This window comes from Pogoniulus pusillus, chromosome 26 (genome assembly GCF_015220805.1).
Source record: "Pogoniulus pusillus isolate bPogPus1 chromosome 26, bPogPus1.pri, whole genome shotgun sequence".
Taxonomy (NCBI): Eukaryota; Metazoa; Chordata; class Aves; order Piciformes; family Lybiidae; genus Pogoniulus; species Pogoniulus pusillus.
This window is the reverse complement of record NC_087289.1, coordinates 11,706,649-11,724,118: the sequence shown is the minus strand read 5'-3', so window position 1 is coordinate 11,724,118 and position 17,470 is coordinate 11,706,649. Positions and strand designations below refer to the sequence as shown.

At 40.5% G+C, this 17,470-nt stretch overlaps 1 protein-coding gene across 10 annotated transcripts in view; it reads right to left on the bottom strand.

Annotated features, from left to right (window-relative positions):
• The window catches only part of PHC3 (polyhomeotic homolog 3), a 35,076-nt gene that overhangs the window by 9,031 nt on the left and 8,575 nt on the right, over positions 1-17,470 (bottom strand). For 8 of the 10 annotated variants that reach the window (XM_064164917.1, XM_064164916.1, XM_064164919.1 and 5 more), the window contains 8 exons: positions 15,535-15,775; positions 12,740-13,617; positions 10,580-10,730; positions 9,190-9,443; positions 8,242-8,398; positions 3,938-4,052; positions 2,177-2,327; positions 1,854-2,085 (listed from right to left, as the gene is read on the bottom strand). In XM_064164917.1, the coding sequence (XP_064020987.1) occupies positions 1,854-2,085; positions 2,177-2,327; positions 3,938-4,052; positions 8,242-8,398; positions 9,190-9,443; positions 10,580-10,730; positions 12,740-13,617; positions 15,535-15,775 (2,179 nt within the window). Of the gene's footprint in view, positions 1-1,853; positions 2,086-2,176; positions 2,328-3,937; positions 4,053-6,587; positions 6,768-8,241; positions 8,399-9,189; positions 9,444-10,579; positions 10,731-12,739; positions 13,618-15,534; positions 15,776-17,470 lie in introns of those variants that run through there. The other 2 variants (XM_064164924.1, XM_064164926.1) reach the window with 2 other exon arrangements.

Genomic DNA, 17,470 nt, shown 5'->3' with positions numbered 1-17,470 from the left:
GCACAACTCGAGTGAGTTCTTTCAGCAATAAAAAGGTGTGAATATTCTACTGGTTTTGCACAGATGTGCATCATCTACAACTCAGTGAGAAAATTCATAGCTGCAATTTCCAAAAGGTGGTAATTCCATCTATAAATTGCCACTACTGGGCTAAGCAAACACAGTTTTGATTCAGTATAACCATCTCACAAAGGCATTTATGACCATTTATAGGACCATAGAACTGTTTTGGTTGGAAAAGACCTCTAAGATCATGAAGTCCAACTATCAACCCCACACCACCATGACCATTAAACCATGCCCCGGAGTGTCATGTCTACACATTTTTTGAACACCTCCAGGACAGTGACTTGACTTTATAAGTAATTATACATTTTCATTAAATAAAAGGTTTAAAATTCAAAGATTACCTTGTTTACAGACTAGAAAAAAAACAACCCACCAAGCAACCAAGCAGATCCAGTAACTGGTTAAATACTTTACAAGGAATTGTATCTGAAAAGACCTGAAATCACATTTTAAGAATTATATTTTTGTTTTCATACTTGCAAGTAAGTTGTGTTTGTTGTACTTCCTAGGACAGGAACTATGGTTTGTGTTTTTGCAGAACTAAGATCAGCAAGTTACTGGATACCTATAAAAAATAACAACTCAAGGCAGTTATACTCCAGTAACACAGCTGAAGTATAGAAACATCAATGACCACGTTTTAAACCTTTGCCTGCTTTCACAGACAGGTTCCCTGAGAAAGTAATGTAGCTTAATAACGATTTATGAACTAACAGAAGAAAGGTACTTCAAGGATGACTTTTGCTGATTTAGACATCCCTTACTTTGAAGCATTCTCTAAAGAATCCTTTATAAAGAGTAATCTTTATGTAAGATTATCAGTCATAACTCATGCCATATGACTTAGCAATGAAGATAAATCCATTACAGATTAGGTTATCAGCCTAATGGGACACACAGAAAAATGGTTTAGCTTTCCAGAAAAAGTAAAGAAAGTGGGAGCAAATCTAACCTGGGTTTAAACATTTTGACATGTGAGTTACCTGATCAGCAGCAAAACTTTCTGTCTGACTGCTGTTAAGGAGACCTGCCTTCTTACCTGGAAGGATTACAGTGTCTGATTCACACAGAATGGGATCCTTGGGAAAGAGTGGAAGTGAAACTCGAAAGCTTATGATAGTTAGGAAACAGTAAGTAAATGTCAAATTACCTGAAGATGGTCCAAAAGTAACTGTGAATAATGAGCTGAGGAAGAGGTTTGTAAATAAGGAGAAAGATTGGTTTTGTCTGAGGACAAACGGTGTCTCCCATTACACAAAGTCTGTACCACAGAACCATAATCACTGCAGCTGGAACAGATCTCGGTGATCAAGTCCAGCCTATGACCTAACACCACCACACTGACAAGACTGTTTATGCAGCAGTCTGGAGCAAAGCTACACAAACCAAAGTTTAGCTTTATAGAAGAAACTTATTATTCTTTGTTGATAACAGCAGGACAGGTCTTTAAAATTTTTCAGTTGCACAAAGGAAAGTAACCCTCCTCTTGCAGCTTCTACTGAATGGCAGCAAGTAAGGAGGGAAAAGATGAAAGAGGCTCTCTCCACTGACCTCTTGAGAGAAGTCAGACTGAAATGAGGAACAGGTCTAACCTCCACCAGCTGAGGTGCAGGAGCAGAAGTGAGACTAGTTCTCTCAGTGTGGGATTTGTGCTGCCAGAACAACTGAGACCACATTCTGGTCTCTACCACCAACGAACGACTACTCTACTGTTGTTTCCATACCGGTGCTAATAAGCAAAGACCTTAACTATTCCAAAAAATGGAATAAATTATTGCACGTACCAGGCAAAGAATGTATGAAGGCCCAAACTTCATCTACAGTCCATACCGATGGGTCAGCTTGCACCACTGGCAACAAGTCAATGCTCTCTGGCATCTTCCTCATTCTTAGTTCCCTAAGTTCACGTTCCCTCTCTCTTTCACTCTGCCTTCGCAGACGGGTGGTCATGGCAGTTGGAACAGCATCTTCATGAGAAGCCACATCTTCTTCTGCAGATGGATAAGTAATTGGAAGCTGGAAAACGCAGTACAAATACACTACAGTATTATATTTTCTTTGCAATTCCCAAAGCAGTGCCATAGTTGTAAGCAAACGTTCCACAGACCTGTCTAAGGAAATGATCTCGTGCTGCCCCGTCAGGGCCGCTCGGCCGACGCCCGCGTCGCCCAAGGCTTTGGCTATCTGACTTCCGATTCCAGCGACTCGTCTTGTCTGATGAAAACAGCCCAAATTTCTTAGTGCAACTAAGGCTGTGCCTAAAGAAAGATACAGGCAATAACCGTGTTTGGACTGAATTCCATCAAGTAACCACAAAATGATGTTGCTGCCTACAGAAATGCGGCTGAACTGAAGACGCCAAACAACTGGTGTCACAGAGAGGCATCTCAAAGGCCATTTACTCAACCCCCTTGGTCTTGATGCAAGGTCAAATACATCTTGATCAACCCTGGAAAATGTCTGTCTTTCCCAATCTTAAATATTTTCCATCTTATAAATATTTTTCATTTTATGCCATGGTTCAATCCTGCTCCTCTAGAACATCCCCTAAAAGCATAGTCACATCACATCTTTTGCTTCCATTTTCACTACCTAGCTGGCATCCAGTCAAAGGAGAAGTCATTTCAAGACTAAAGAGCCAAATCTCTTCTTAAGATTATTTCACTACTACTAGTCTAGCAAGTTAAAAGAAAAAAAAAAATATTCCCACTACTTAAAATGGAAATTTCTCCCCTGGGGAATATACAAAGCAACAGACATAAGAGAAAGGTGACCTTCAACATACACAAAAGAAGAACTAAGAGGTAATTAGAAATGGGAAACTATTTCCCATTTCTAAAACTCCTGGGATTAAATATCATTTCTCCAGATATAATGGTGGAATAGCAGGTAGTGACAGGACTAGGGGGAATGGAGCAAAGCTGGAGGTGGAGAGATTCAGACTCGACGTGAGGACGAAGTTCTTCACCATGAGAGAGTGGTGAGAGCCTGGAATGGTTTGCCCAGGGAGATGGCTGAGGTCCCATCTCTGGAAATGTTTAAGGCCAGGCTGGATGAGGCTCTGGCCAACTTGGTCTAGGGTAGGGTGTCCCTGGCTGTGGCAGGGGGGTTGAAACTAGATGATCCTTGTGGTCCCTTCCAACCCTGACTGATTCTGTGATTATTTTATATCTAGATGCTGACTATTAAGTCTTCTTCTGTTAATCACAACAAAAGCAGGAAATTAAACTAAACCCAGAGACAAAGAGGAAGCAGCTTTTTTCTTCTGCTAGCCATGTACAAACAAATGGCATGACTGATTATTTTCAAGAAAAAAACTTTGGAAATCACCAAGTTATTTATGGTTCTGCAAATGAAGAATGCCTGTGCTGTTGTTAAAACCATTTCAGAATGTTTTGTCTATCCCAATTCACTTATGCCAAGATAAATTCAGAGGGCTTTACTTCCTAGCATCCCACAGAACCACAGGAAAACCCACCTAGCCCAGCATTCTTCCTGACATCATCCAACATCAAGGAAAAGACAATGGGAATGAGATGTATGTAACAATTGGTGGCCTATGAAGCTCTGCACCATTTTCCAACACTTAGCAACCTTTAATGGATCTCCTTTTCCATGACACCCATCATCTTCCCATAAACCCAGCAGCACTCATGGCACCCTCTGGAAAGACATCCATAAGTTCACTGTAATTTCCTTTGTGCGTCATCTTGATATATCATCTACTATTGCCCTTTGTAGCCATAAACTCTGCAGACTCATGCAGAAGGCTGTCATATTTTACTGTTTCTTAGGTTTTTAACACCAGATACTACCTGGATGCTATTCCATTAATCAGGTAATGATAAGGAGTAATTAGACAGAATACCTTTTGGCACAGGATGTTGAACAGAATCTCTTTGACCGCAGAAATTTATTAGGATATCCCATTTTTCCACAAAATTCACACTTCAGGAGATCATTATCAATTTCATCCAGCCCTTCTAAAGAAAGGAGTAAGGCATTAAAATACAAAAGTCAGTTTCAATGACAAAATTATGTTCAAAAATTTCCCCACTTAAGCAGGCAGGCAGAAGATTTTCAAATACTCAACACATTCAATTAAACTTTTTGATTCACAGAAAATTTTGCCAAGTGAAACAAATCAAAGTTCATTCCCTACAGAAAAGATCTTGAGCAAACTGAAGCTTGTTGACCTTTCAATTAAGTTGGTCAATGAACTTAATCAGCTTTTTTGTTCAATTTTAAGCCATCCATGAGCATATGTGCCCTCAGAGTGAACAATTAAGAAGTGCTATAGTCCTCTTGTATTGCTTATAAAGAGTTCATTAAGAAAATGGTGCATTCCACACTCTAAACTCAAGCTCTTCTGGAATAACATAACACATGAACCTGTTAAAATACTTTATTTGAATAAGCAACTGCTATAACCAAAAGGGACTTGTGAAAGCAAGTAAAACACTGAAATTTATCTATGAAAAAGGTAAGTTGTACCTAAGAAAGAAAAGGATTATTCCATCTACCCATTTAAGTGTCCTGTTAGACTGCTGAGATGGGGAGACACTTTTCCTGCTCGATCACCAGCTGAGAGAAGTAACAGTGAAAGTACAAAACCCAAATGAAGGAAGTGAAAGGCAACAAGGCAGCACACGTCACATGCTGAATGTCTATGCTACCTTCTGCTGAAAGTGTGTTTTGTGGGCAGAGCAGGGTTAGGACATAGATTAGAGCAACTTCACCATATCTAAAAACCAGCTTGATATCTGACACGTTAAAAACCAAACCCCTTATTCTCACACACCATCTGTGAAATACATTGGAAGGAGTGAAGCTGGCACAAACTGCTATGAAACATTCTGTGGACATTCAGATTAACTAAAAGAATTGCATGCAGTGTGGGGCTGCAATCTGGAACAAAACACAGACCTCAGAAATTCAGAGGATTAACCAAACATTCATTCCTATCACATTTCTAACTCACCCAAGTCACTATTTTGTATACTTTGTCTCCTGTTACTTAACTTCCACATTCCTACTTTTGATTTTCCACAATTAGCTGCAAAAAATACAAGTTTGCTTTTTCTTCCAAACTCTTTGTTAAGTTCTGATGCCAGCTAATGCAAGTGCTGCTATCAAAGTTTAACTGAAAGATGCTAACTATGAATTTGTAGAAGTCTGTTACAGTGACATCAACTCACTGACAGCTCACTAACTACAGTACTGACAAGGTAACAAAAACCAACTAGTGCAGCAAAAAGCTGAAAATATTTAGGGGTGTTTTAGTAACATATCTGATATATCAAGACTCACAGACATCAATGAAGTCAACAGATCTGCAGCAGCAGACTGAAAACTACCATCTTGCAAGTCTCCAATATAGTAAGCTGGTATCACACAAAGTCAAAACTGGAAATGTCCCAGACGTGAGCAACCTTCTAACAGCTATTAAATAACAAAGAGACATCCTTCAAATAATTCATTCACTGTCTAAAAAAGAGAACAAACCCCCTCATTCTGGTTTCCCCATCATAAAAAGGATCCAGAACTGTTGGAGGGAGTCCAGAAGAGGGCCACAAGAATGATCTAAGGGTTGGAACACCTCTGCTATGAGGACAGGCTGAGGACACTGGAGTTGCTCAGCCTGGAGAAGAGGACTACAATGGGGGGGACTTCATAGCAGCCTTCCAATGCCTGAGGAGATCCTACAGGAAGGCTGGAGAGGGACTTTTCATAAGGGTGTCTAGCAATAGGACAAGGGGGAATGGTTTGAAGCTGAGGTAGAGTAGATCTAGACTGGATGTTAGGAAGAAGTTCTTCAATACGAGGGTGGTGAGACTTTGGAATACCTTGCCCAAAATGGTTGTGGATGTCCACCCTCCCTGGAGGTGTACAAGGCCAGGTTGGATGAAACCTCAAGCAGCCAAGCCTAGTTGACAGGTATTCCTGCCCATGGCTGGGGATTTGGAGTAGATGAACTCTGAGGTCCCTTCCAATCTAAGTCATTCTATGTATGATTCTCAATCCAGGTTATATAACGTAGGAAAAAAGTGACAACAGAGTGAAGTGAAAATTGATGCCAGGAGCCTTTCTTTTGCATATTAGGTGGTTTAAGCATATGTGCAAACATCCTGGTTTAGTATCAGACAAACTCCTTTGCTCAGCTTTTACATATAATGAATGTGTCTCAGTGCTTATGTTTGAGTAGTTACACCAGGTGTCAGGAACAGTAACTACCACCAAAACTATGAATGCTTGAACAACTCCATAAAACAACACCCTAGCTGTTTGAAATCTGAGAAACAACAGCCTTAATATTGTAAAGTTCTTAGGAAATGCTGTTGAAAACTGAAGATCTGCTGTAACAAATTAAAGGCAAAATAACTCCTGTCAATAGAGCTTCAAACATTCTAGAAGCTGTATCAGATGGGAAAACAGGTGTTTTTTTTTGTTTGAAATATACCAGATGAAACAAGGTTTTGCAAAACAAAGAGCTGCATTTTTCATCAAGAGAGCAAGTTTATTCAGTGGTGATTTACTCAGTCACAAGCTAAGAAATCTACAAGTAAAGCGTGTAGAAAAACAGTCTAACTCCACGGAGCTGTAAGATAACCCAATGATGTCATATAAGGCATACAATTTACCAGATGATTTTTTTTTTTTAAAGCCTTTTGTGCTTGATGCTTTCCTGGAAGCCCTCACTGGGAGATGACATTAAAAAAAAATAAGAGTAATTTAAAATCAAACAGAATAAGGGGATTATCTAACCCTCCAATACTAAAATGCCAGTTGCCTGTCTTCTAAAAATTTGGTCTCCCATGCCTGTGTGAAGGTTTGTGAAGAATAAGGCATGGGGCTGAAATTATTTTATAGTAGAATATTGTGTAATATATTTTACAATGGGCTCTAGACAACTTAATTACAGCACAAGTGAAAGAAAGTCATAGTTGCAAAGCAAAGCATTTCAAGTACCTGCTACTGCCTACACCAGGTTATCACTGCAAAATGAAGGGCATTGACAAACTACAAGACAGACATTGAGGTGGGTCCAGAGAAGGGCAACAAAGCTTGTGAAAGGTCTAGAGAACACATTTTAAGACAAGCAGATGAGGGAACACTTTCTAAAGCAAGTTTTTTTATCTTGTTTGCAACCTTTGACTGGGCTCTGACCCTATATACTCATAAAGGAGTAACGCATCTAAATCATTGTGGTTAAAAAAAAATGTACCAGAAACTAGTGACAAAGACTGAATTTTGAACTCATCTGTTATCTGGGATACACAACAGAGGCAGCCAGCCTCCCTAATACACTTCAGCACCACTCACCAGGGCAGAAACTGCAGTGACAGTTAAACTGACTCTGGTGTTGCTACCTTGAAATTTCCTGTGAGAAAAATTTAACCGGTTTAATTAAGCAACAATTTACGATGCCTGGAGCAGGAAGCAGCTGCAGCACAGCTACAGAGACACTTGATACTCCTCAGGATATGCTCTCTTGACTTTTTTCAGCTGATGCAGATCTGTGGCAGTAGCAGGCAACATATTTGTCCCTTCTTATCCTGCTCACTATAGTTTTGATATGAAAGAAATATAAAGAACTATTTAAAGAGAATGGAACTGAGAGTTGTAGGAAGACTAATTTAAACAGTTCACCTGCTCCTGTGAAATTGCTCAGGCTGTGAGAGAGAAAATCCAGAAGTGGATGAAAACTTCTGGACATTCAAATCTTGGCTGACAGTATACTAAAATGTGAGTAACAGTAACTCGACTTTTCTGCATCAGGCCACGGTTTGACTTTCATTTTTAACATTTAAGAGGCTACCTACATACATCTGGGCTTGAATAGTAATAGTGGTGCCACACTTCCAAAATAGTTGACTGCTTAGCTCTAAAAAAAATCCCTGGTGATGATTATGTGGGATACTGTCTGGGGAACTCAATTTAGCTCACAAATTGTGCCAGAGACACTGTATTCTAAGCAAGACTAGTACAGAGTTTCTTGATATTTATGTGCATCTACAGCAACTGCTGTTAGGATGTATAAGTAGTAAAAAGCATTTGAAAACAATGTCAAGACTGAAGGAAGATTCTAGAAGCACAGACAGGGGATTCTGTAATACATAGAGAAGTGAAGGGGAAATAAATGAAAAGGAAATTTAAACAAAAACTACAAACCTTCTGCAATCATATCCTCTATCTCTGTGTCCGATGAGTTGTCTGCATGTTTTGTATTCGGCAGGTCTGATTCAACACACACCACACTCATGATTTGACCCTCCACTAGCAATCTTTTTTCTGCAGGCTGCTCCACAAGCAAAGATGAACGACTTACCTGTTGCAATAAAAGCAAAGCAACAGTGATTAACTGAACAGCAATTAACTGGAAATAGTACTTGTGACCTAGTGTTACTGAGACTAGAATCACAGCTTCCATTCTGTGTCAGTGAATTGTTATATACTGCCAAAGCTCTAAATACAATCTCTGAAGCAAACAGACTCACTCCTGCTCTGGTTTGCAATTACATTTAACTAAGGAAGGAACACATTAGATCTAGAGAAATAACAGAAGGGGAAAAATGTGACACACAGTTAATAAGGTAAACTCACAGGTTTTAAACTGTCTATTTGTGGATTTAATATTTCAGCAGTAATTCTTACCAGGCACAGCATTAATCACACCCAGCTGAATAAAGGCCTTGCCAGTGCTTTAAACAATGAAATGTTAATGTGTACAATTTTAGCAGACTCATCTCAGAGGTTTAAATTAAAGTATCACTTAAATTAAGGTTATCTAGGAGACAGAGAAATGTAAAATTAATTTATTGCCAATGGTGGTTATCTCTGGCTATAGTCAATCTATTCAATTGTGTCTCAGCATTCATTTAGCACCTTGTGACCCAGTGATACTGTGGCAAGCCAAACAGCAGCATGAATTCTGATTATACACAATTACACTGAATGCTCTAAGAAACAGGTTATAAATCAGCAGAAAAAAGGTCAAAAAATAGTATTTGAAAAATTATTGAAGATCTAGATAGTTACTAGTCACAAATAACAGCATCCATAAAACCAGTTTGCTTCAAAAACTAGCAGCATAAAACTGACAGCAATTTTCACACTTACAGGGAATGGCTCTAACCCCTCCTGAATCACAAAGCCTTCAATAACATGGGTCAAGATCTGCGGTTTGACAATAGCCTGAGGAGGTTTGTTTTCCAGGCTAGGAATGCTATTGGGCATTGATGTGCTGTTGCTTCTTGTTGTTGCTGCTGGGAGCAAGAGAGGTGGTGGTGGAATAGAGGCATGGGAAGGATCGGATGGAGATTTAATTACTGAGGCACTGACTGAGGATGTCACCGAAGGCAGTCCTCCGTGTTCTGAAAAAGAATATCAGAAGTATGTTATCTCTTTCTCATTTATGGCCAGTTGTTGGCTCAGAATTCTAAATATAAAACACACCCATCTCTGCAGCCATCATCCCGCTATACACATTCTTCCTTATAGATTTTTATCTTCAAAACAAGATGGTTTTCCTTGACAGATCAGCTCACAAACAGTTCTCAGGTAAATAAATTCCTCATTTAATACCTACGATCTATAACCGGTTTTGGCCAATAAAAATATCTACCCATCACAAATCTGTATGTAAAAAGCAGAAACTAGTATTTTCAAACACTGAACTGAGCAGCTGAGGTACTTCTAAATATAGAATTTAATTTTAGGGATGAACTGAGCCTGAATAACCTGCAGGGTCACAAGTATATACAACATCAAATCACTAAGCATACAGTTATATGCACAGCATATATATATACACACTATACTATGTACAGAAAGAGTATGTATTTGTATGTTGAGCACATCAGGGAATCTACATTAATTTGCAGGACAAAACTGATACAGGTTTGTAGATCTTACAGGTCAACGAAGAAGATTTTTCACTGGTAGCTTTTGCATTACAACAGCTCCTTAATGTGGAATATAAAAAAAAAAAGAAGCTTTGCCCAAAGGGATCACTGAGTATAGCCAAGCATTCTGACAGCAACTTCTGATTGCTGACCCCCATTCTGCAAAAATCAGTCCTCACATCAGATCAGTCAGCATATTTTGTCTGTATTCACAGCTATCACTGAAAAATTAACTGGATACTGGTACCCCTGTTAAGATTTCAGTACAATAAAGTGTGTGCTACAGAACTCAAGTGCTTTTCCCTGCTACACTTCTATAAGCTGCACCTTTGAGACCACATAATTTGTTCTGTTACATGGACTTCTAATATATTTCATATAGTTTCACAGGATGTTAAGGGTTGGAAAGGATCCAAAGAGATCATTGAGTCCAACACCCCTGCTAAAGTAAAGCTATAAATCTATCTCAGGTCACAGAGGAACCCATCACAGATGCTTTTAGCTAAAAGATGGTACCACTAAGCAATAAAGATTGAGGTCACAGATTTTGAACTACTAGCAGTTTTTAAGCTCAACAGCTACCTTAGCCTGACACTTGTTCTCACCTGACAAGGGATCCTCTGAATTAAGTGCTTCTCCATTCCCCAAAGTGATGGCTGGTGGAGATAAGGTGGGTGGTGTAGGTGTTCTAGCCATGTGGACACAATCCGATTCCTCGGGCATCTCTTCTTCACATACGTTCTCCACTTGGTAAATCTGCATCCAACAAACTATTGCTTTAGACAGATTTCCATTCTACCTTAATACCTTAAAAGAGTTGCATAAATACAGTTTTTAAATTACCTACTCAAATGTTAAACCATGCTAAACTCCTAAAGAAATACTAATGTCCAAACTGCATACTGAACAATGACATCACAGTGCCGATGAGCAAAATCATTCTGTTAGAAATAGCAAAACATAAAGCAGCACACTTCTATTATTTAGGCCAGACTTATTTTTGTGTCTTAGCTTTCAAGTTTAGGCTATTTTTATTTACACATTTGGAGCTACTTAAACACTTCTGAAAAATGCAAGCATTGGAACATGATAGCCTGTAAAAATTGCCCTCTATTTCACAGAGCAGCGTAACCAAACTGAGCATCACAGAAGAATCCACTGAGACTATCAAGCATTAGTGGTTGTAAGAGATTGTAAGGTATATTCCTGAAAAACTACTACAGGAAATTTACATCAATTACTGACAGGCAGTTTAGTGGATTAGGATGTAAAACACCATCCGGTCAAACACAAAGCTGGTTTCCACTCTTCTTCCCAATTTTGACATGAAATATCAGAGAGTTGAAATTATCATTACCCTCTTAATGTAAGCAGCATACCTTCTTAACCTACTGGTAGCCTGAAAAAGCCTCTAAGAGCTGATGGTTCTTTTGCTCACATTAATCTTATTATCATGCTACCACCAAAGCCTAGCAATGCCATCTTAAATGCCAGCATTATGTGCACAGAATTTTATTCCCCTGGTAAATTATTTCAGGTCAGTGTGAGTAGAGCTGAAATCTTCAATTATTAACTGTGGATGTCCAAGACTAACACTGAACAAATTAAATGGCAGTGATGTGGAACATCAAGACAACATCAAACCTCCATCCTGTTCTTTTATGAAGGTCTTTTCAATGTTAGTACATTAGTACATAATTATCCAGAAGGCAAACTGAATGCTAGACTGCATCAAGAGGCGTGGGGCGAGTAGGTCAAGACAAGCAATTCTCCTCCTGTACTCTGCTCTGGTGAGACCTCACCATGAATACTGCATCCACTTCTGGTGTCCTCATCATAAGGGGGAGACAGAGCTGTTGGAGGGAGTCCAGAGGAGGGCCACGAGGATGATCCAAGGGCTGGAATACCTATGCTATGAGGACAGACTGAAGGAGCTGGGGTTGTTCAACCTAGAGAAGATGAGACTCCAGGGGGACCTTTTATCTGCCTTCCAGCACCTGAAGGGATCCCACAGGAAGGCTGGAGAGGGACTTTTCATACAGATGTCTAGCAATTGGACAAGGGGAATGGTTTTAAACTGAGGGAGAGTAGGTTTAGACTGGATCTTAGGAAGAAGTTCTTCAATATGAGGGTAGTGAGACTTTGGAATAGGCTGTCAAGAGAGATTGTCCCCCCTCCATGGAGGTGTTCAAGACCAGGCTGGATGAGGCCTCGAGCAGCCAGCTCTAGTTGAGAGGCATCACTGACCCTGGTAGGGAGGTTGGAATAGATGATCTCTAAGCTCCCCTGCAGCCTAAGGTATTCTATGATTATTTTACTAATGTGCTAAGCACCTTCACAACCAGTATAGAGATGATTCTCTTGGTCAAAATTCCATTTGCCTGTATTGTATCTGTATTAAAATATTAAGCTAAAAGCTTACAGTCCACATCCCAACATACTGACGTACATTTACTTCAGCTTTCAACTTTAGCTATGCTGCAATTTCATTAAGAGGCAAGATGTTAGGTCCAGAAGTCACACTTTCATGATTTTGGGTTGATATTCTTGACTGATGGTCCATTACAAAAAGCCAAAGAGGAAAAGAAAAAAATTAAATCAGAAAAAAAAAAAGTCTACTGTTTGCTTAAAACTAATTTCTGTAATCAACAGGTTTCTTCTGCCCCTCTGTCTAGAATCTGGTTTAGCTCCTTCTGAAGTCAACAGGCCAGATTCACAGCACTTTAAACAAGATGAGCATAAGGGACTGCAACGTCACCACTTACCACTGGAGTTTCAATTGGTACTGATGGCTGCACCTGAAGATTCACTGCAACAGTCTGTGGTGGTGGGAGAGTTTGAAATGGCAGCTGGACCAGAGCTTCTGCAGCAGGAAGTTCCTCCTCAGAAACCAAAGTGTTCTGAACCAAAACCTGGCCCTGGGACAGAATTTCAGGCTGCACTTGTAAAGACTGCACAGACTGCAAGGGTAGTGGTTGAATCTGGTTTGAAGGAGTTGACAGCTGAGGAGGAGCTGCAAGAGGGATAGGTGCAGACTGCAAGGCTGAATACTGCTGATGTGGTGTTGAGGACACAATCTGTTGGCCTGAAGAAACTAAGTTGGGCTGATCTACTGAGCCTATATGTACAGCAGGGGAAGATGGAAGTGGAAGGTGCGATGGAAGATTAAGAGGCTGTGCAACTGGTCGAACTGGAGTGGTAGTAGTCTGCTGAGCAGGAGTCTGCTCTGGCTGAAGAGCTGTTGGCACAAGGGAGTTTGCCTGGGACTGAATAAGTGCTTGAGGGTGAATAATTATTGTGGGTGATTGACTAGGGGAGTGAGAAGGTGGAGGGGATACTACTACTGACTGCTGAGCTGACTGGGATGGAGTAGGAGATAGTGTTAGAGGGGGAGGATGGATGTGAATGGGTGAGCAATGAGATTGGACACTGCTAGGACCCGGTGGAAGACCATGGCCTGGGAGTGGCAGACAGTGCTGTGATGGAGGGGGGTCCTGGCCTGAAGGAGTCTGAAGTGCAATTGGCTGGACTTGCTGCTGCTGTTGCAGTATCAGCTGATGATGGGAAATCTTTGGAGGTGGTGAATGAAGTGGGATCTGCTGATGTTTCACTAGAGAATGAGGTTGCAATGGTGAATATGATGCTGCGAGGGAAGCAAAAAAGAAGTGACTATTAGTATTTATTTCTTCAAGTAAAGAGAACTTTATAAAAATATTAAAGAAAGTAAGACCAGCAAAACCTTTTCAATACTTTGCATCTATGTTTAGAAATATCTTCATTGACAAGAAGAACACTTTTTGGGGGAAATACATCAATTTCCAAAGCAAAATGCAGCAATAAATAAAGGAACATAGGCATACTTTTTGCATATATACACACATATGTACTTTCTGTGTAAAATGATCTAAATCTTTCTTTCTAGTGCTAGTTCTAAGATTATTGCTCATCCACCCTTTGCTTATTTTAAGAATTTCATGCAAATTTAAATGGATTTAACCTTTGCTTTGAAACGATTTTAAGAGACAAGCAGGTCACAATCCACAGGATTTGTTGATAACTGTTAAAGTTTAAGAAATGGAATTTTAAGAGACTAAACAGGATTCCAAGAGTTCAACACAAATCAAAACTTTTCAAAGTATTTGCCTGAACTTGAACACACAAACTCGAAGGTAGGAATCTAAAAATAGATCAGCTTCCAGAGGTATCACGTCACCTTTCAGTGAGCCAGTGACTCACTCGTTATTCCTGACAGCACATGCACAGATTTTCCTCCACATGCAAACTTTGTCTTTTCCACACGAGAAACAACTCATTAGACTTTTTTTTTGCTTTGCTAATCAAGATGACACTCTTTTTCCCTTTCAGAAGTGAGTTCTGAGAATATCAGGACTCATACCTGAAGAATGTCTGCCTCATACCCTTACTCCTATAAAAGTTGCCAATAAGCAGAGAATTTTGGAGTTGCCAAACTCCAGAGAATTCGAACTAATTGTCTCAACTGCCCTTTCTCTTTCAAAGTAAAGCTAACATGCAAAGACATTGGATGTAGTGCAAATGCCTACCTAACTGCATGCTTGTTTTGGTTCCTTTTCACAGAATCACAGAACGTTAGGGGTTGGAAGTGACATCAAAAGTGTATCGAGTCCAACCCCCCTGCCAGAGTAGGATCACAGAGTAGGTCACACCGGAACACATCCAGGCAGGTGTTGAACGTCTCCAGAGAAGGAATATCCACAACTTCTCTGGGTAGCGTGTTCCAGGGCTATGTCACTCACAGTGAAAACAGTTTTTCCTGATGTTCATGTGTAAACTCCTCTGCTCCAGCTTACACCCACTGTCCCTTGTCCTTTCATTGGACATCACTGAAGAACCTGGCTCTGTCATCCTGACACTCGCCCTTCACAACTTTATGAACATGAATGAGGTCATCTCTCTTTCTCCTCTTCTCTAAGCTATAGAGACCCAGCTCCCTCAGCCTTTCATCATAAGGGAGATGTTCCATTCTTAATACAAAATACTAAGATTATGGACACTATTAAGTATGAATTTATAAAACTTATTAATAAAAGAAAGTTCTGATGACAGAGAAAAGATAGCAAAAGAAAGAAACCAAATCGAACAAAACCAAGCCAACCAAGCCCCACAAAAAACCACTAAAAACACCCAACCAAACAACTCCAAAACTAGCAACAAAATAGAATTTTATTAAAGCAAGATGCTTGAAGTGGTTTCAGCCCATGTATTGCTTCTCTGAGATTCAGGGTGCATCCTGATAATAAGCATACAGAAAACAGAAATGAGCTTCATGTTTGTTCTGTGATTCAGCTGTGTACTGCAATTGCTGTATCATGCTTTACTGTGATTTAAGAACATTGCTGTATCACTCTGCTAAATCAAAATCCCATGTAATAGCCAACAAGTAAATTTACTATTAAACAAACTCTACTCATGTGGAATGTCTAAAAGAACCTGGTCAGAGGGACCTGGACTCTGACAGAACCATCATGTACAAACTAACTTTAATTAAAATAACCTTCTTACAGCTCCATCTTCATCCTACCTGGTGTAATTAAGTGATGTATGCTCGATGTCCGTGTGACTGGTGTACTCCGACACTCTGGAGTTGGGCTCTCGCCTTTTCTATTGCTTTCTGAGGGGTCTGGTTGGCTGCCCTTGGCACTGCTTGCAGGTTTATTAGGGCACAGAGACAAGGACTGAGTTTGACTGCTGCTCTTTGGTGGGCCATTCTGTGAACCTGACAACACACCCAACTTCTGATTGCGCAATGTCAAGTTCTGAACCTGTGAAATGAGTAAAAGGTTGAGAAACCCAAACCACATAAACATGTATGACAAGCAGCCAGGCAAAACCAGCACAAGTTGGTAATAACATAGAATGGTTTAGGTAAGAAGGGACCTCAAGGATGATCCAGTTCCAACCCCCTGACATAGGCAAGGACACCTCCAGGGAGGGAGCAAGCACAACTTCCCTGAGCAACCTCTTCCAGTGTTTCACCATGTTCAATGTAAAGATCCCTTTCCTAACATCTATTCTGAATCTCCCCTCTGCCAGTTTAAACCCATTACTCCTCGTCCTGTCATTACAAGACCTTGTCAATAGTCCCTCCACAGCCTTCCTGTAGGCCCCTTTCAGATATTGGAAGGCCACTATAAGGTCTCCTCCAAGCCCTCTCTTCTCCAGGCTGAAGACCCTCAACTCTTGTAGCCTGTCCTCACAGCAGAGCATCTTCATGGCCCTCCTCTGGACTCACTCCAACAGTTCAATGTCCTTCTTATGTTGCAGGCTCCAGAACTGCACACAGTACTCCAGGTGGGCTTTGACGAGAGCAGAGTAAAGGGGGACATCACATCTTGTAATGCTGCTCATCCCATGGGATTAGGTTGCTCAGGGAGATCCTGGATGCCACTTTCCTGAAGGTGTTCAAGGCCAGGGTGTATGGGGCCTTCATCAAGCTGGTCTAGTGGAAGACGTCCCTGATAATGCCAGCGGGGTTGGAACTAGATGATAATCAAGACCCCTTCCAACCCCAACCATTCTCTGAATCTATGAAGCAGAGTGCGTAGAGAGGGTAAATACCTGCATATCAAAATGCCTTCACAAACACCTTGGCATCTATGCATATAACTACTTTTTTAATTCATTAATTTGCATTGCTTACTTGCTTAGGTTTGCTTATATGGTAAAGACATTTCTCTATACCCTGGCTGCAACATCAAGGTAAGAAAAATAAAGTGTACCAGTGTTAAAGCTCTTCCATTGCATCACTGATTACACATGAAACTGGATCTTTGCAATGTTGCTGCTGCTATGGAAACTGACAACTAAGGTTGACAAGACCTGACAAAGGGCAGTAGAGAACACTGAAGGGAGAGAGGAATGGCTTGAGTTTGCAGGGTCACCACAGCAGCTCATCTGACTGAATGCAACCTGGGATGAATGTGATCCCTCCACAATGATGCCTCAGAAGCTGCACAGCCAAGCAGGTTTGCATGAAGTGGACCTCTAAAGCCCTGAGGTAGAGAAGGGCCAAGACCACAAACCAATATGCTTTACTGACATCTCTACCCTAAAGGCAAAAGATAAAGGCACAAATGCACAAAAAGCTGCTAGCCCATCCAGTAACCTCTGTGCACTTTCAAACTTGATCTGCAGAATCTGGAGGAAAGACAGCTGTGATAAAGGACAGTGAGGCACAACGACTCCAAGACTGAAGGAGCAGACTGTTTTTTCAACTGATGGACTTAACATTGTGAGCTTACTCAACAACATCCTGCATAAACACAGTTGTTTTCCAGCAAGCTCTGCCCTTCTCACAAAGCTACTGGAAAAGCCAAGGGAAGCTAAAATGATTCACCATCATCTCTGAACAGTGACGAATCTCTAATGATTCAGATCTATTAGAATCTTCTGAAGGGGTCAAACAGCATAAAAGGTCTGAGACTATTCAACTGGTATAACTTACTTGGATTTGTAAA